The 19,792-nt window shown below is 52.2% G+C and overlaps 2 protein-coding genes across 2 annotated transcripts; one reads left to right on the top strand and one right to left on the bottom strand.

The window, feature by feature from the left end:
* Positions 1 to 5,929: 5,929 nt before the first annotated feature.
* Positions 5,930 to 10,790, top strand: LOC114118523 (GPI-linked NAD(P)(+)--arginine ADP-ribosyltransferase 1-like). Its single transcript, XM_042233157.2, is given in 6 exon segments — positions 5,930 to 6,018; positions 6,306 to 6,417; positions 6,873 to 7,608; positions 7,611 to 7,649; positions 8,578 to 8,619; positions 10,068 to 10,790. Coding segments are annotated over 5 exon segments (978 nt in total). The 5' UTR covers positions 5,930 to 6,018; positions 6,306 to 6,354; the 3' UTR covers positions 10,166 to 10,790.
* Positions 10,758 to 19,233, bottom strand: LOC114118428 (neuronal acetylcholine receptor subunit alpha-10). Its single transcript, XM_060399401.1, has 4 exons — positions 16,082 to 19,233; positions 14,972 to 15,117; positions 13,124 to 14,447; positions 10,758 to 11,943 (listed from the first exon to the last, which is right to left on the bottom strand). The coding sequence occupies exons 3-4, from the start codon at positions 13,875 to 13,877 to the stop codon at positions 11,486 to 11,488; spliced, it is 1,212 nt and encodes a 403-aa protein (XP_060255384.1). The 5' UTR covers positions 13,878 to 14,447; positions 14,972 to 15,117; positions 16,082 to 19,233; the 3' UTR covers positions 10,758 to 11,485.
* Positions 19,234 to 19,792: the final 559 nt, after the last annotated feature.

The raw sequence follows: 19,792 nt of genomic DNA, 5'->3' as shown, positions 1-19,792 counted from the left end.
TGGCAACCTGCTCCAGTATTCTTGCCTGGGAAACTTCATGGACAGAGAAGCCTGACAGGCTATATATAGTCTATGAGGTTGCAAAGAGTTGGACAGGACTGAGCAACTGAGCACAGGGTTAGGTCACAGCTTTAATGCTTTTGGCCCAAAACCCAGTTTGAAACTTCTAGGGAGTTCACACAAAACAAGGCTAAAGTAAACTAGGAAATACCCCCAGTAGGGGATGTTCATCATGGGCCTGGATGAGGGGAAACCGACAGGAGAGGTGCCCTGAGCAGGATGAAGGAAGGACAGAAGGGCAGCAGCTGGGAGAGGAAAAGGGGTTGCCAGTGCCTCCACTTCCTGACTTCCCAGGCCCTCCCTGCCACTCTGGCCCCCACACCACTGCCCCAGAACTGGTCACTAGGCCATCAATCCACCTGCTCTGCAGGGGTCTCCATTATTAGCGACACCCAGAAAGCCTCTCAGACTTTCAGCAAACATGCCAGGAGGCCTCATGTGTGCCTGGCCTTGGGCTGAGCCCTGGGGACACAGAGTGGGGGTCATACCTGGTCCTGCCCTCAAGGAACTCACAGGCCAGGAGGGGAGGCAGACTCAGAAGGCAGCACAGTATGACCAGTGACAGAGGAAAGCGCAGGGTGATTCAGGAGGCCAGAGGAGTCGGAGGGCTTCCTGGAGGAGGTGGCCCCTGAGTTAGTCCTGGAAGAGTGGGTAGCAGGAGAAGGGCGGCCCCAGCACGTGGAGGGAAGCAGCAGCGCCTCATCTGGGACTCCGTTCTGTGCCATCCATGTGAAGCAAGGGTGGAAGAGCACGAGGCTGAAGAGGATGGGGAGGGCCAGGTCACAGAGGGCTCCAGATGCCAGCACTCTGTCCTGAGCCTAGCAGGGAAGTTTTGTTTTGTTATATTGCCTTTTTTTTCATTCTTGTAGTGTTCTCATCCCCTCCCTCATAATTTTCATGTCTGTATTTTGAGATGTTTCTCCCAGTCAGGTTTGGCACAGAGGGTTCTGAAGCAGGTGAGGAACATCATCAGCTGTGCTCCAGACTCATTGTGCTCCCTGCTCCAGGGGAGCGTGGAGTTGCAGGGGCGACAGTGGAGGCAGGGAGACCAGGGAGGAGCCAGGGGCTGACCGGAGCCTTGGTGGGGGGGCGAGGTGGTGATGGGGAAAGGGAAGGACCATGGAAGGTGAACTCATTCTGTGCACAGCACTCCTGGGTGACCAATTCAGTGTTCAATGAGTGAATGGAAAGCCAGTTTACCATCTTGGGTGACTGGATGAGTATCAAGGATGGCAGATTACATGACTCTTTCCTGATGGAAAATTCAGAGGAACTACTTTGGGCTGGATGAAGCCTGGAGAGAAATTCATCACAAGGATCCCTGGGTATTTCTCGGTACCCAAAGGCCAGACTTGAAGAGTCTCTGGGAACCCAAGGAAGGGCCTCACTCTGCCTGTGCTTTGGCTTGAAGCCACTTTCTTTGCTCCGCAGCGCTCCCTTCTTCTTTCCCCAGGGGCCTCATCTCTCCCTGACTTCAGTACACCTGTGATCCTCAAACGCCTCTTGATGTCCATTCTGCTCCCTCTCAGACATTGGTCCCTGCAGACGAACTGAACTGTCCTATGTTCACACAGGACAAACTGAACTCTGTGATCACTTATTCAGTACATTTTTAATTGATCATCTATGTGTTGAGATGAGCAAGATGAGATTTCAAAGTGTAGTCTGCTTTCCTCTCTATTTCCAGCTTAGAGCATGGGAACCTGAGTGTGAGCCTTGATTTCCCCCATCTCATCTCCTAAATCTCATCAGATACCATGTCCAGTAAATTCTACATAGTGAGGTAGGGTCCACTCTCACTACCGATACCTTAGGCCACATGATTCAGCGTCCTCAGTCTGACTTCACAATTCTCTTTCCCTATTCTAAGCCTCTGAAATCTTTGATTTCTGTGTTTCTGAAGGACAGAGACAGGGCAATGGAGAGGCAGTGAGAGATGCAGTTGGCTTCCTGTTTTCGCTGCATGAACATTTTGCTGTGGGCCACAAAATCTCAGTGGCATTTATTCTCAAACATTTATTCTCATGCTCCTGGGCCTTCAGGTTGACTGTAGATGGGCTAAAGTGAGCTTGGATGGGCAGCTCTGCCTCAGGCTGCCAGCCTGCCTCAGCTGGCTGCCTCCTTGTTGCGGGCTGGGCCCACATCTGCTCCTCTGGGGCCCAGGCTGGAGGAACAGTTCTGGGCTATGTTCTGATGGTCTCTGACCCCAAAAGAAGGCCTTCTCTCTGGTTTGGGTTCCCTGCAAAGCAGACCTAGAGGCAAGGACTTGGGTGTAGTGATCTTATTTGTAAGGTGGTCTCAGGAACTACAAATACAGGAGTGGCAAAGTGAGACAGAGAAGAGAGACGAGCGCCCTTGCGAACAGTGTGTGGCCACTGTGGTCAGCTGTGTCTCCCTGGGGACCCTCTGTGGGCTAGGGAATCTGACCTTCCACCCTCACTGGGCGAGAGTTGTTCCTGGGAACATGACATCTCCTGCACTTTGGGGCTGCCCTGAGCAAGCTCCCAGGGTGGTGCAGAAAGGCTTGGACACAGGAATATATGGAGCGCTAGGGGTGGGGAACTGCCAGACGCTTGAGAATTGTTCATTGCTCACGTGTTTCAGGGAGAAGGTGATGGCACCCACTCCAGTACTCTTGCCTGGCAAAGCCCATGGACGGAGGAGCCTGGTAGGCTGCAGTCCATGGGGTCGCTAGGAGTTGGACACAACTGGGCGACTTCTTTCACTTTTCACTTTCATGCATTGGAGAAGGAAATGGCAAACCACTCCAGTGTTCTTGCCTGGAGAATCCCAGGGACGGGGGAGCCTGGTGGGCTGCCAACTCTGGGGTCGCACAGAGTGGGACACGACTGAAGTGACTTAGCAACATGTGTTTCAACCTGAAGATGAGCTGAGGCAATACTATGAATCAGCAGTGGCAGGCATACTCTTTTATGTTAAATCCACCTATTATTAAGAATATCAAATCCCAGGAAGGACTCTGAGTGTCTCACTTAGGTTGTGTGTCCAAATGTGAACCAATCACAACGACCAGGGCATTAGAGTACCAGTTTGGGGGTCTAATGTTCCCCTCATGAGAGTACAGAGTTAGGAAAGCCCCCAGTGAACCCATGGACTGGAATTTTCATAAGAAGAGGATCTATTATAGAAGTTCAGGTTCCTTTGGTGGATTCCAAAAGAACACAAGAGTTCAAGCAGCTTTTTGCTGCTATATACTCTGCCCATTCACATTCTATCCTGGAACTAGGGAGCCGTATCTCAGGCTCTAGTCCCCATGTGATGCCATTTTCAATTCTATCTTCTCCGTGTCTCCTCTAGACAGCCCAGCATTTAAACCCACTCCTGCTGCAAATGTGTCTTCCTCAGGCTCTTTGGCTTCTTGTAACATACATCACACGCTACTTGAAATTCCTCACTCCAGCTGCATCTCCACCTCAAAAGAGTTTCCAGAAGCAGGGATATGGGTTTTGTTTTTGTTTTGTAATCACAGTTTTATTCTCAGCTCCTGGCGCATTACAGGATGCTCAAGAATTTTCTGTTGAGAGGCTTCCTTGGTGGCTCAGTGGTATAGGATCCACCTGCCAATGCAGAAGATATGGGTTTGATCCCTGATCTGGGAAGATCCTGGATCCCTGATCGTATGGTGCACAAGGCAACTAAGCCCGTGCAGCACAAGTACTGACCCTGCGCTCTGGAGGCTGGGTACGGCCACTACTGAAGCCCTGGTGCCCCAGAGCCCGCGCTCCACGAGGAAAGACACTGCAGTGAGAAGCCTGCATCCTGTAAGTCGGGAGCATCCCCGCTCGCCGCGAGGAGAGAAGAGCCTGTGCAGCAATGGAGACCCAGCACAGCCAAACAGAAACTAATCAATTAAGTTACTACTGTTTTGAAAAGAATTTTGTTGAATGAATAAGCAGGTTTTGAGGGAGGGAAGATAAGGAGTTCAGTTTGGAACATGTTCAATTTGATGAAAATGTGCTGTTAACTCCCTTGCCCAGAGAGGCTCACACCTCAATTTAAACTGTGAATTGGCAGTGATACGATCTTAGATTAGGAAACATAAAATTATAGCCACAGAACATTCCCGTGTCCTAGGGTCATTGATCTGTCAAAACTTAGGCCCCACCAAGAGGGGATCAGGAAGCAGGGATGGTTCACCTAAGCAAGACTAGGGAGGGTGTGCATCCACCCTGAGAGTTGTGTAAGGTCTGTGTGAAGGCACACAGATCTATCTTCTGAGAACTTTCCGTTTTCATCAGCTCTCCAAAGATAAAAAACTACTCACTATATTATGGTTTGGATAAAAGAGGGAAAACAGAAATACCTAAGCATCTGCTGATATGCGCCTGGAGTATCTCTGCCAGGATGATGGGAAATGGGAACACTAGTGCCTCTGGGGAGAGGGGATGGGGTTGAGGAATCAGAGAGAAGGACATTTCACTGCATGCCTTGTGGACTATAAACTATGAAAAATGAAAATGTACTACCTTTTTGAAACTTAAAACTTAATAATATTAAAAAAGAAAGCTATGGGGGTTCCCTGGCAGTCCAGTGTTAGGACACTGCAGTTTCACTGCTGAGGGCCCGGGGTTCCATCCCAAGTTGGGGAATTTACCTCTCGGCTCACTAGCACAATGAATCATAACATTTTTTATTTATTTATTTTTCCATACCTCACGGCTTGTGATTCATCCTGTTAGTGAGCCAAGAGGTAAATTAGATAGATACCATTTGCACCCACCAATTAAATGGAAATTAAGAGATTCATATTGGCCAGTGTTGGCAAAGACTTGGAGAAAAGGGCACTTTTGTCCACTGTTGGTGGGAGGTGAAGAGGGACATTTGGGATGGCAACTTGGCAGTGGCTATCTAAAGGAACACTATTCAGATCCTTTAAATATCACCTTGCTATCTTTCCTTTAAAAACATGCAGACAGGTAGATAAGGATTTATACACACACCTGTTCACTGCAATATCATGTGTAATATCAAAGACTGAGGAAAAAACACTAAGTGCCCCTCAATAAGGAAATGGTTAGATAAATTATGGAGTAACTCTACTATGAAATCCCATGCTGCCATTATAACGAACAAGGTAGATATGATATATGACATGGAAGGAAATTTATGGTACATTGTTTCCTTTGAAAATGTGGTAGAACCTGCATGTGTAAGCATGTTTCCTTTTCTTTTTGAAAAAGTGACAGTAAGAAAACCAAAACTAGGCTGCACTCAGAAAACTATGTGTGTATAATACTTAAATATTATATTATTTGTATGTACATCAAAAAAAGGTCGTGAAGGGTCCCATTACCAGGAAAACAGCAGGCCTGGGTAATAGTGCAAAGGGGACGTGGAGGGAGAAGAAGAAATGGGGGCCTTGGGCATTGTGATTCATTCATATACAATGAGCATGCGTTACTTGGTAATAAACAGAAATAAAGAAGCACCACCAACTTGGAAACTGTTCCAATCTTGACCCAAAGCTGGAACACCTTCCTGGAGCCCTGCTCTGAGCCTGTCCCTGAGGTTCTGCTGTGGCCTCACCAGCTGACCACTCCTGGATCTGCCCTGTTCCAGCCTCAGGTCCCCATGAGGGGAAGCCCGGACCTCTCACTGTGGGACTCAAGCTCCTTCAGGACTGACCCCAAGCTTTCCAACATTCCTACCCTGCACCTGCCACATTAGGAAAGTGTCTTTCACTCTTTACATCGTGAGAGTTCCTACCTCCAGTACCTTTCCTGTTCCCATTCCTGCTGCCCCTACCATCTTTCCCTCTCCAGACTCCAGTCTTTTCTCTCCCACCTCCATTGACTTAAGCCTTATTCTCCTCTTTATCCCGTAAGATCCTAGTCACATGTTCCTCCTCCAGGAAGTCTCCTATGTTCCTTCCAGCAAGAAGGGGCCTCTCTCTCTTCTGAGCCTCCATTTCTATGCTGTGACCCTGTGCCAAGCAGTGTAAGTGACCCAGACCAGGTATCAATCCATGTTGTTCTGTTTGTTGGTTTATGCATTTAGGCCACGCTGGTCTTACTCGTGGCACACAGGGTCCTCCACCTTCACTGTGGCCCGTGGGATCTTTCTAGTTGCAGCACGTGAACTCTCAGTTGCAGCAGGTAGGATCTAGTTCCCTGACCAGGGATCAAGCCAGGGCCCCCTACATTGGGAGAGTGGAGTCTTAGCCACTGGACCACCAGGAAGTTCCAATCCCTCCTTACTGAACTGTGCAGATTCTCTTTTTCCAGGTGAGGAAACTGAGGCCCAGAGAGTGACTTGAGCAGGGTCATCTCCAACATGCAGAGCCCTGCCATGATGTCTCTGCTGCTTGTGTCCATGGGCCTCATGGAAGCACTTCAGGTATGGTCATCCCCTGCTGTCCCCATCCCCCAGCTGCTGCCTTCTGAACCCTGCTGCATGCTTCCTTGGGGATGGCTCAGTGAGGGGACAGCCCTGGAGCCCAGTCTCAGGGCATCTATTGCTGGTAGTTCCCAATCCCCTTTCCCTCCAGGCTTCCCTTGTGGCTCAGCTGGTAAACAATCTGCCTACAATGTGGGAGACCTGGGTTCGAAAGATCGCCTGGAGAAGGCAAAGGCTACCCCCTCGAGTATTCTGGCCTGGAGAAGTCCTTGGACAGTACACTCCAGGGGGTTGCAAAGAGGTGGACATGACTAGTGACTTTCACGTCACTTCCCCTCCAAGTGTGTTTGGGGCCCTTCATCTCTCTCAGCTCAGTGGAGGAGGGGAGCTGGATAGCAGGGCTCCTGTTCTCCTGGGGCCTACCCTCTCAATCCTTGCTGCTCCCCCTCTCGCAGGCCCAGAGCCACCCCGTCATACGACGAGACCTCCTCTCTCGAGAAATGCCCCTAGACATGGCCCTGGCCTCCTTTGGTGACCAGTATGCTGGCTGTGCCGCAGCCATGGCGGCTGCTCTCCCGGAACTCAACCGCACAGAGTTCCAGGCCAACAAAGTGTACGCTGATGGCTGGGCGCAGGCAAGCAGCCAGTGGCGGGAGCGCCAGGCCTGGGGGCCCGAGTGGGGCGTCAGCCCTACCCGTGTGCGAGCCCCCCTGGGCTTCCGAGAAGAGCTCGGGGTGGCCCTCCTGGCTTACACGGCCAACAGCCCCTTGCACAAAGAATTCAACGCGGCTGTGCGTGAGGCGGGTCGCTCCCGGGCCCACTACCTCCAGCACTTCTCCTTCAAGACACTCCACTTCCTGCTGACCGAAGCCCTGCAGCTGCTGAGCAGTGGCCAGCGTCCACCCCAGTGCCACCAGGTGTTCCGAGGGGTGCAGGGCCTGCGCTTCCGGCCGGCGGGGCCTGGGGCCACCGTCAGGCTGGGGGGCTTTGCCTCCGCATCCCTGCAGAATGCTGCGGCCCAGCACTTTGGGGAAGACACCTTCTTTGGCATCTGGACCTGCCTTGGGGCCCCAATCAAGGGCTACTCCTTCTTCCCTGGGGAGGAGGAAGTGCTGATCCCTCCCTTTGAGACCTTCCAGGTGATCAACGCCAGCAGGCCAGCCCAGGGCCCCTCCCGCATCTTCCTCCGGGCCGGGGCAAGCGCAGCACATACAACTGCGAGTACATCAAAGGTGAGCAGGGCACGTGCCAGCCAGCAGCTGTGCACAAGGTGGGCTTCCCCGTCCCATTTTCAGGGGCCACACCCACAGTCTAAGCCAGAGCTGGCCACTTGCCTGCTGGGAGACGGAAGAGGGTTTTCTGACCAGCACAGGTGTTTTTGGCCACGTGAGGGCCAAACAGACTTGATCAGGCTTCTCTCCCAGATGGAAGCTGTTGCCAGAAATGAGTGTGGGCCCCCACCATGGTTTCCGAGAGGACTGTGTTTTTTTGACTGAGCAGAAACCCTGGGCTGTGCTTGTACTGGGTCAAGTTGACAGTGAGGTGGTGAGACAGCATTTGGGTGCCATCCCCCTAAGTTCCAGTTTGGGTTCTGGCAGTTTGGGTTCTCGGGTATTTTCCTCTCCACCATCCCAGGACCAGGCAGAGGAGTAATCATGAGGATGGGCCCAGGTCCTTAGTCAGAAGGGGCTGTGGGCTGCTGGTCCTGGCTGAGGAATGCCAGGCAGGCTGTTGGCTGGATCCACCAACCACTTCTCAAGTGGGAGTAGGTCCATTGTGGCTTCAGATCCCACCCTGGACAGCATCATGAGCACACATGTCGATGGAAGGTGACAAAGACTGGCAAAGAACATAAACTAGCTCCTCCTTGTCTGGGACAAGACAGGGGAGAGGAGCGGTGGGTGCGGCCTGGAGGCAAAGTTACAGGCCAAGGGAGGAGAAGGAGAGCCCAGATCACCCTGGCTTTGAGGACCGGGGCCTTCCTGGCCCTGCTGCTCGTGAGTCTAGTCAAACCCAGGCAAGGGTGGTCCCACTGTAAGGAAGCAGAATGAGGGGAAAAGGCACCAGTTTCTCCGAGAGCTAGTCAGGAAGGTTCTCTGGGGTCCCTTTGTGTCCTGAGGTCTATGGAGCCTTTGATTCTTTGCTGTTTCCTTCCTGCAGACAAGCAGTGCAAGTCTCAGCGCTGCCGTCTGGATAACTCAGGTAAGGGCTGCAGGCATCGGCAGGACTCTGTTCAGAGATGAGCTGACTGCTCTGGGTCTGGGACCCTCTCCTGGGTGAACATCCCCCTTAAATGAAAAACAACCCTCTTTTAATTAAAAAAAAAAAAATTAGACTTTCTTAAGCAGACACCTGTGGGGGTTGCTAACCTTTCCCACAGGGTGTGTATGTGGGTGGTAGGGGGCGAGCTGACACACCTGCTCCCCTCCACCCAGGCCTGGGGCCGGCCCCTCCTTCACAGGAGGTCACTGATCAGACTCCAGGGAGCTCCAGGCTGCCCTGAGGTGACAGTGGGAAGGGCCACAAAGGCCTCCCCAGGCCTTCTCCTGCTTCCGCTGGGGAGCCCTCTGTCTATAACTGTGCTCAGAACTCCCTCAGACTGCCTCCCAAGGTCAAGGTCAGGTCATGGGTGCTGGAGGCCTGGGCTTTAACCCAGGCTCTGCCCCAACTCTGTGACCAATTCTTCCTCTCTGAACCTCAGTTTCCCTATCTGTATCATAAGCATATTGGACTAGAAGGTCCCCGATTCTCTGCGGCCATGACTCGACTCTTCTCTAACACTTGCTGGGCCAGGGCTTGCCTGAGGCATCACCTCTCCAGGTGGGAACAGGGTTATTCCCAGGGAAGAAATCACAGCTGCTCCTCACCCTGGGGTCCTGCCTTCTCCCTCAAGGCTTTCAGAACAGTGGGCAGGAAGGAGCGTCAGCCTCCACTTTGCTCCCACCCTTCTCATGACACAATACCACTCAGGGTTCTGGGCACATGAGTCCTCATTGCGACCCGATGGCGCAGATACTGTCATCACCCCTGTTCCACGGATGAGAGAGGCACAGAGAGGTGAAGCAAGCGGCCCCATACACAGACCTAGCAAGGGATGGGGCCCAGACAGACTGGCCCTGGACCCCAACTCTGAACCACCACACCAGGCTGGCCCCCGCCTCACGTTATTCTTACTGCGCAATATTCAACTGGAAGGAGGCGGGACAGGAAACACTGCCCTTGTTACATAATAAAGTGAGGCCCAGAGACAGAAGTGACTTGCTCCAGATGACAGAGTCATCTGTGGCAGAGTCAAGACCAGCCAAGTCTCCAGCTTCCAACCCGGCTTGAGTTCTGATAATGTCATTTCAGGCACTGAGAAAGTTTAGGATTCCCCCTCCCCATCCTCAACTCCTCTCCACCAGTGCCTCTTCCACCAGAGTCTGGGCAGAGGAGCAAAGATCAGCATCACCAGATTTCACTCAGATCTCTACCCCACTTCATCCCACCCTGCAGTGCCTCAGTTGTGTCAACAGGAGGCTGGGGCATCAACTTAATGAACTCTGGGAAGAGAACTGGGACTCTCCTTATCTCTTCATCTCTGTCTACCTTTCTCCCCAAAGTCTTCCTCACTTTGTCCCTGAATCTCTCTGCCTCTGTTTTCCCTGCAGCCGTGGGTCAGAGCCCTCTTTCTGCAGTCTGGTCCCTTCTACTGCTGCTCTGGTTCCTTGTTGGGGAAGTCTTTCCAGAGCATCCGGGCCTCCTCTAATCCATGAGCCACTGAACAGCTCTGCCTGTAGCCTCTGCCCAACATGAGGATGTCAGCCACACGCGTGCTCTGAGTATGGCCAAGATCTGGGGTAACTCCATCTGCAGGAAACTCTGGGACCTTCTCTGGTGGTTGCCGGGCCTGATAGCAGGAAGAAGAAAATGTGGGGACTGAGCCTCTCTCAGGGGTCTAGGAGTCAGATGCTGAAGAGAGGTGGGGGGACTGCAGGACAGGTAATCACTCACCTGGAGATAGATTATAGTAGCTGGGGAGAGAAGTACTTGGCCGTGGTATTCACTGATGTTACTCAAATGCCTCCCATGTGCACCTGGACAGCTCTTCGCTCTTGCAGGAAGCCTTCTCTGACCTCTCCTCCTTGCTAGGTTAGGGGCACTGCCTCTGGTCTCCCATCTCCAACTATGAGCTTCTGAGGGCAGGGACTGCGTCCAAGGTACACAGGTAGTACCAGAAAACACGTGGAAGTCAGAAAGAATCAAACACCTTGTAAATGGCTGGTCTTTGTCCTGCCCCCACCTTGGGCACCGTCAAGCTCTCTGGATGCCACTGTGTGACGCTCACACAGTGAGAACATGGACGGACTGAACCTAAATCCAGACAGGAGAGAGCAGGGAAACAGCAGAGAGACCTTTAGGGATCTCAATCAAGTGCCAATCATTTTCTTATCAGCAAAGATGTAATTTCCACTCCGATTCATGGGTCCTCAGGTCCCTAAGAGGCTAGATTTCCAACTTGCACCACCAAGAGCCTAAGGGTGAGACAGGTCACGGAGGAGATGCAAGGCACACATTACTTTATTATGAGTTGGAGCTTTGGGTCCAAGTCCTTATGTGGCCTCCTGCTGTGGAGAGTGGACCAGGAACCCTGAATCCCCAGTCACCTTTTCTCAGCCCCTAGACAGGGTCAGGCTAGACCAAGTCTCTGTAACAGTAGCCACAGAGGAAGGAAGAAAAGACAGGAAATGGGCAGTGGTGTCATGCCTGCACGCTCCCCACTCAAAGTACCTAAACTCAGCACTGAAGTCCAGTTCTGTCCCTCCCAAACTGCACTTCGATCTTGACCCTTCTCAGAGTTCCTCGTCTGCAGGAATCAGGGGAGCAGCAAGCTCTGATTTCCCTTAGAGGTTAGAGTATGGAGATGATGAATATTCCTGGCCCGTGAAGTGAGTAGCGCTGAAGAGAGGATGTCCCAGGCTCCTAGGCCCAGTGGAGAGACGCTGGGTGGCCTGAGGGTCGACCACCACCTGGCCTGGGTGATCCATCCCCATCTGGAGCTGCTGTGGCTGCAGCAGACCCCCGGGACTCACAGGGCCCGCACCAGCACCAGAAGGCTCATGACCAGAGCCATGGAGAAGAAGATGCCCAGGAAGAAACGGTCCATGACCCGGGCCAGGCGCTTCCAGTCCTCATGGCGGCGCTGAGCAGCCCGGTGGCTGTGGAAGGCGTTGGCGATGGTGGCCACGTGACGCAGTAGGGCTTCCTGACGGCACAGACACCGGGGCTCATGGCAGGGACCTGCTGGGGGGCCAGTGCCTCTGTCAGGAGGCTGGGGACTGTGTGGGGACTCAGGTGGTCTAGACTGCCCACAGGGCTCCCCTCGTTCCCGCACACACAGGCCCCGTGCCAGGCGTCCGAGCAGGAGGGCCCGAGCCCAGGCTGGCACCGGGCGGGCACTGGGGCCACAGTAATGCAGGTTCATGATCAGGATGGTGAGCGCCGTGGAGAAGGTGACCATGGTCATGGTGGCCATGTAGTACTTTCCTGCAAAAGAGAGAAACGGAGCTGAGGCCCCAGACAAGAGCTCAGGCGCCAGAGCTCCCCAGCAGCTGAACACGAGGAGGAATGAGCTCATCCCCCACCAGGCTCTCAGGACCCTCAACGCAAAGCGGAAGAAAGTGGGAAGGAGGGAAGGGCCAACATCTCCTCTCCCACATCCCCACATCCGGTTCTCAGCAGCTTCCTGCTCCCTGGTTAACGCCCTCACTGCTAAAGCCTGGACTCACCCACAGTCCCCTGAAAGTCACACTCTTAAACAGAACCACCATGACCTGGGCAAGTTACAATGGAACCTTCCTGGTGGATTCCCAGGTAGCGCTAGTGGTAAAGAACCCCCTGCCAATGCTGGAGACATAAGAGACTCCAGTTCGATCCCAGGTTGGGAAGATTTCCAGGAGGATGCCATGGCAACCCACTCCAGTATTCTTGCTTGGAGAGTCTCATGGAGAGAGGAGTCTGGCAGGCTACAGTCACACAGAGTCGGACACGACTGAAGTGACTTAGCATGCATGCACACAGGTCTGTGGTGCTGCTCCCTGGAGTTAATAAATGTCAAGCGTTCAAGAGCATGCCTGGCTTGCAGTGAGTACTTCAGACGTTTTGCCTATTATTCTAATACTGGGGAATGTGGATCATCCTCCAACAAGTCCTTGAGTAAAGACCAACTCCTGGACTTCCCAGGTGGCACAAATGGATAAGAATCCACCCACCAATGAAGAGGACAGGGGTTCCATCCCTGGTCCAGGAAGATTCCACATTCTGCCGAGCAACTAAGCCTGTGTGCCACAACTACTGAAATCTGCGTGCTCCAGGCCCACAACAAAGAGGGGCCTCCACTCTCCACAACTAGAGAAAGCCCTCATGCACCAGTGAAGACCCAGCACAGACATAAATAAATAAAATTAAAAAACCAAAATGACCAACTCCTTCCTCCTCCCCTACAAGTGAGAGGAGGGCTATTTTCGCTGGAAGGGGCCTATCTCTTCCCCCTCCATCTCCGAACGACGCAGGACCACCAAGATGCTCAGCGGGGGCCCTCGGTTGACCCAGGCCAGTCTGGCTACGGCCCCCGCACCTGCAGAGGGCCTCCCGCGCCAGCCCCCGGGGTGGGGGAGAACCTCCCCGCAAGCCCCTCCCTGGCCACCCTGGGGCCCTCGGAGCCCACCGATGAGCGGCACGCTCTCTGCCGGTGGCATGCTCTCGGCCAGGATCAGCTGGAAGACGGTGAGCGCCAGCAGCACGGTGACGCCCAGCGACACCTTCTCGCCCGAGTCCGCGGGCAGGTGGAAGGCCAGCGGCGCCAGCAGCGAGATGAGCACGCAGGGCAGCAGCAGGTTGCACACGTAGGCGGCGGCGCGGCGGCGCAGCAGCAGTGTGAAGGTCACGTCCGGGTAGGGCTCGGAGCAGCAGCCATAGGTGAGCACGCGCCGCCGGGCTGGCATGCCCAGCACGTACCACTCCACGTTCTCCACGAAGTCGGCCAGGCTGGCGGCGGCGCCTCGCGGCCGAACGTCCAGCTGGTGCCCGCCGTGTGTCCACGAGCCGAAGGTCAGGCCACAGCGCTGCGCGTCGAACGGGAAGGCAGACACGTCCACGCGGCAGGAGCTGCGCGTGATGGCCGGCGCGTCCCAGCGCACAGCGCCGTCGTGCCGCAGGACCACGTTGGTGCTGGCCGAGGCTGGGGCCTGCGCGTCCGCCCTGAGGGCAAGGGTTGGGGTTGGGGGCTCCCCGGGGCGCCGCGGGGTTGGATGTCGGGGCTGACCCTTGGAGGGGGTGCCACTCCAACCCTGTGGGGGACTCACAGAGGGCCCTGTGTGTCTTTGGAGGCCTAATGGGGCCAGGGCCTGCAGGGCCCAGAACGAGACAGGTCTAGCCCTAAAGGGGACGTGGGGTGCACGGTAAGTTTTCTTGGGTGCCATCTACAAAGTGCCTGGAGGGGCCCTGGGGAAAATGTACGGACTCAGGCCCGGAAGGGTGAAATGTGAGATACAGAGGTACGTTTGCCCCAGAACCCTGGCTGCGAGGGATATAGAACTAGTCCTGAACCACACAGAGGGTTCCTGGGAGACATTCAGCCTGGGTTGGCTTGGGGTTGCTATCAAGGGACTGTGAGGTCCCTCCAGTAGGTCGTTGCCATGAGCTGTGGTGTCAGGAAGCCCTACTGCAGCACATAGCCACCACTGCCGACACCTTCCTGGCAGTTTCGAAGGCTCCCAGGGCAAGGCTTACTGGGCACCCTAGAGTCAGGTTTGGTATGGGGGATGGGGAAATAAGTGCATCCTCAGAGCCAAGGGCATCTCTTGGGTGGAGGGGAGGGACCCAGGCAGGCAGTACTTGTTATAGAGTACGATGTCCGGCCTCCACACGAGACTGCTGGGGATGCGGATGGCATCCAGACCACCATAGGTGTCAGGGTCCCATCGTAGGTAGGCGTCTGTCCACTCCTGTCGGATCCACAGGTACAGGGTCAGCACCTGATTCCGCTCATCCTAATTGGGGGCAGAGGGCAGGCATAGATGTGGACACATGTGTGTGCATACCCTCCTTTGTGTGTGCACACTCAACTGTAGCGCTCTGGTCAGCACCCCCAGACCTGACTTGCCCACACAGTCCAGTCCCCACAGTCTTGCTGTGTGACCTTGGCAGGCCCTTCTCCTTTGGGCCTGAGTTTCATCAGCCGTTACATGCTAGTCAGGAACTCGAGTGTGCAAGTATTGGGCACATTGTGGATACCCAGTGGTTAATAGGCAGCACTTGGTAGCTGTTATATTAATGTTTCCAGGAAAGAATTGTTTGGAGAGCAATCCTAGTCTCCCACCCCCCATTCCTTTTTTTTTTCTAACCTCACCACGCAGCATGCAGGATCTTAGTTTTCTGACCAGACACAGAATCCACGCTCTGCTGCAGTGGAAGCTTGGAGTTTTAACCACTGAACCGCTGGGGCAGTTCCTCGTCCCCCGTTCCTTCCTCCTCCCACCCTTACAGCACACCCTGTGGTTGTAGAGCAACGCACCATATCGATGATCTGGGAGAGTGTCACCTCCAGGGTTACATTCAGGGCCTGATCTGTGTCTGCCACAGGTCTCAGGGCACTGGTGTAGTTGGCAAAGAGGTCTCGGAACAGCTTGTGTGCCAGCCTGCCCTCGGCTCCCAAGCACTCTGGAGGACCAGTAAGAAGGGGTGTCCACGGAGGCTGCGGAGCAGGGGCCTCGGCTCACACCCTCTACTCTCCACCAGACTGAGGCCCTGTCAGAGCCTTCTCTGTCTCACAGCTGTCTAACTGTCCCTGCTCTCCGTCTCTAGTTCTTCCCTGCCTGCCTCCGGGGACAGATGCAATGAGGTTGTAGTGTGAATAGTTACTGTCTTCCGAAACAAGGCAGGTGGGTTTCTTCTCCACCTGCCCCTTCCTAAGAACCTGGATTCTGCTTGCCCGGCCACAGATGCTGGAGGGGCCCCATTAGACCACAAGAGTCCCAGGGGCCACATAGCATGGGGGAATGTTAGTTCCCGACCAGGGATCAAACCCATGGCCCCTGCATTGGAAGCGCTGTCTTAACCACTGGACCACTAGGGAAGCTCCTGAGATATCAAGCTTTTAAAGAGACAAATTCAGCTAGATCAGTAGCCGCTTGAAAGAAAGTGAAAGTGTTAGTTGCTCAGTCGTGTCCAACTCTTTGCGACCCTGTGAACTTTTTAGCCTGCCAGGCTCCTCTGTCTATGGGATTCTCCAGGCAAGAATACTGGAGTGGGTTGCCATTCCCTTCTCCAGGGGATCTGTCTTCACAACCCAGGGCTGGAACCTGGGTCTCCTGCATTGCAGGCAGATTGTTTACTCTCTGAGCCATGGCTCCCCGGGCCTGCTAGATAAAGCCCCAACTCATCCTTCACGATCTGGTCTGCCTGGCTTTTCCCTCCCTATCCCTGGGAGCGCCCCCCTCAACTGCTCCCACCCCAGCTAGGCAAGCCCCATCTTGCCTTCTTCAGCTCCCACTCTTCCAGACTCGCCAAATGGAGCATTTTCCCAGCACAGGAATGAAGAGAGAGCGCGTGGAGAGAGATTTGGGGAGGATGGGAAGAACAGCAATGCCCAGAGAAGCCAGGACCGGTCTACTGAGCTTCATACCTGGCAGGAGTGGGAGCAGGAGCAGAAGGCCCAGGCTGGAGACAGAGAGGCCGAGGCTGAGGTGGTGGCTCCCGGGGCCCATGGCCTTGCCACAGCCAGAGGAGGGGCAGATCTCTGGGAGTGAGCCTCCTGGCTTGACCTGTGGCAGCGCCAGGCCCTCCTGGCAAGCGTGGCATGGACAATCCCTGGAAGTCAGAAAGAAGACCGGGATCTCTGTTAGCCTCCAGGGAGCCCTGCGGCCCTTCCAGCTACCTCACCCTCCTATTGTACCGGCCCTGGAATTTAAGTACTTAGGCCTCGGCGTCTGCTGTTTCTCCTTCTCTGCTGGCCTCTGCCTCTCCTGGCCTCTGCCCTGTTCTCTGCCCCCTAAACCGTCTATGTCTTGCTCTCCGTCCCTCTGTAACTCTTTCTTGGTCTCTGCCGCCCTGACCCTGGTCTTCCTCTTTCCACTTTCTCTTCTTTTCTCCTGCCTCTGTTTCAGCCCCCTGGACTTCCTTAAGGCCTTCCCCTCACCTGACGCTGGGTGAGCCTGGTGCATTCTCAGCAGTACCGGGGCCGGGACTCTGTCCCTCCGAGGCACAGGACAGCAGGCCGGGCCCCCTTTTCCTTTCATTAGCTTAATTACAGAGTTGGGACACCGGTGTCCATGGGAACAGAGCAACTGAAACTGACACCTCAGGTCACTGGGACCTGAATTATTCAAATTCTGTAAGGTAGCACTCAGGCTTAGCTCAGGCCCAGCTTGGGGGATTGGCGATTCCAGGGTCAGAATCTGCAGGAGACTGGGGCTTAGAGGTGTGAGGGGACAGGGCCTGTGGATGGCAACTGTCCCTACAGCTCTGTCATCTTTGCTGAGTTCTTTTTAAAAAAAATATTTACTTTTTTATCTGAGCGCACCCAAGTCTTAGTTGAGGCATGCAAGATCTTTCTTAGTTGTGGCATGTCAAATCTCATTCCCTGGCCAGGGATCAAATCGCATGGACAGAGGAGACTGGTGGGCTACAGTCCATGAGGTCACAAAGTCAGGCACCACTGAGTGACTTTAAAAATAACACAGAAGTATGTGTAATATGATTTAAGAAATGAGGATTGAAAAATGAAAGAGCAAGTGGGCTATCAAGAATGAGCAGTATTCAAGAATGAGCAGGTAGATTTCTCTCCCCATTCTTTCTAGTTTCTCTGAGACTCCAATTAAATATATATTTAATTTAATTTTTATTAATTTATTAAAATTAATGTATTAGACACAGATGAAGAGGCAATTAATGAATTCAGAGACAGATGAAGAAATTACCAAAATACATCACAGGGAGACAAAAAGAAAATGAGTTTAGGAAACAGGAAGGAATCTGAAAGAATGTGTTAAATATATATTTAATTGGAGTCTCAGAAAGAGAAACTAGAAAGCATGGGGGAGACCCAGCACTAAAGAAATGAGAGATGCGAGGAGAAAGAGAGGAGTCAAAATCAGGAAACAAACAGAAAACAAATAATAAAGTGTTAAAGTCGGCTTCCCTGATAGCTCAGTTGGTTAAGAATCCACCTGCAATGCAGGAGACCCCAGTTTGATTCCTGGGAAAGATCAGCCTGGAGAAGGGATAGGCTCCCCACTCTAGTATTCCTGGGCTTCCCTTGTGGCTCTGCTGGTAAAGAATCCTCCTGCAATGTAGGAGACCTGGGTTTGATCCCTGGGTTGGGAAGATCCCCTGGAGAGGGGAAAGGCTGGCTACCCACTCCAGTATTCTGGGCTAGAGAATTCTGTGGGGTCCATGGGATCGCAAAGAGTCGGACACGACTGAGCGACTTCCACTTCACAAACTTAAAGTCAACTTACCAATATTTACATTAAAGTAAATGGCCTACATACACTAATTAAAAGGCAGGGGTTGTAACACTATTAAGAAAATGAAAAGACAAGCTAGAGATTGGAAGAAAATATTTACAGATCACATAGTCAACAAAGGACTTGTATCCAGAGCCTATAAAAATTTCTCAAAACTGAACAATAATAAACCATATCAAATTTTAAAATGAGCAAAAAATTTAAAAACAACACAAGAAGACACACAAAAGAAAAAAAACTGGGCAAAGGAATTTGGGCATTTAAACAAAGAAAAGATAAGAACTGCCAATAAACGCATGAAAAGTGGTGAACGTAATTATAGATTAGAGACATTCAAATTAAAATATCAGTGCTGCTGCTGCTGCTAAGTCGCTTCAGTCATGTCCAACTCTGTGCGACCCCATAGATGGCAGCCCACCAGGCTGAGATACTCCATATTTCTTAGAATGGCTAAAATAAAAACGCTAACCATGCCAATGGCTGGAGAGGTTGTGAAGCTACTGCAACCTCCATATATGGGCTGTGAGAATGCAACAGTGGCACAGCCGCACTGGGAAATGGGCTGGCAGTGGTTTGGAATGTTATGCACATGCTCAGCTGTACGACCCAGGAGCCCAATGCCTAGAGAAGCAACAACGTCCATGGTCACACAAAGTTCATGCGTGGTTGTAGGAGCTCCATTCATAACTGCCAAACCTATAAACAAACAAAATGTTCTTCAGTGAGTGAGTGGATAAAAAACTGGTAGAGCCAAACAATAGAATATTTAGTATTCGTTGCTAAGAAGAAATGAGCTATTAAGCTATGAAGAGACATGGAGGAACCTTAAATGCATGTTAATAAGTGAAAGAAGCCTGTTTGAAAGAGCTACATCTTGTATGATTCCAACTATATGACATTCTGAAACAGGCAAAACTATGATGAGAATAGGAAGTTCAGTAGTTGGCAGGAATTTCAGGAGTCTATGGGAGAAGACTCAACAGAAAACAGAGTTTTTAGGGCAGTGAAAAGACTCTATACTCTCTGTATGGTAAACACTCTCTATACCATAATGATGGATACATGTCTTTATACATTTGTCTAAACCCATAGAACTGACAACACTAAGCATCATCACGTGTAAAGTAAACTATGCACTTTGACTAATGAAGATGTATCAATGTAGGTTCATCAGATGCAACAAAATGCTACTGGGGGAAACCATACATGTGCTGGGGCAAGGGGTTTGTGGGAAATCTCTGTGCTTTCCACTCAATTTTGCTGTGAATCCAAAACTGCTCTAAAAAAAATAAAATCTTAATAAAAAATTAAGAACTGATCTATGCTATCAGATGGGGATTCCCTGGTGGCTCAGTGGTAAAGAATCCACCTGCCTGTGAAGGAGACTCAGGTGTGATCCCTGGGTTGGGAAGATCCCCTGGAGAAGGAAATGGCAACCCACTCCAGTTTCCTTTCTTGCCTGGGAAATACCATGGACAGAGGAGCCTGGTGGGCTACAGTCCATGGGGTGACAAAAGAGTTGGACATGACACAGAGACTAAACAACAACATAATACAGAAGAACCCTGAAAACATTATACTAAGTGAAACAAAAACTCAGGTATTATATGAGTCCATTTACATTACGTTGTATAAAAACAAAACTATAGTGAAGGAGATCGGGTTGCCAGGAATAAGGGATAGGAAGAGGGTCACTGTAAAGAGATACAAAAAGGGAGATTTTGAGGGTAATGAAACATTTTGTATCCTGATTGTGGGGTGGTTATACAAATCTGTATGTGTTAAAATTAACAACGGCACACCAAGTGAATTTTCTCATAATGTATAAAAAGTTTGAACATAATTAATAAAACCCAGGGTTATTGTAC

This window comes from Ovis aries, chromosome 15, assembly GCF_016772045.2.
Source record: "Ovis aries strain OAR_USU_Benz2616 breed Rambouillet chromosome 15, ARS-UI_Ramb_v3.0, whole genome shotgun sequence".
Classification (NCBI taxonomy): Eukaryota; Metazoa; Chordata; class Mammalia; order Artiodactyla; family Bovidae; genus Ovis; species Ovis aries.
Note: the sequence above shows the minus strand (reverse complement) of the source record. Positions and strands in the feature narration are given on the sequence as shown.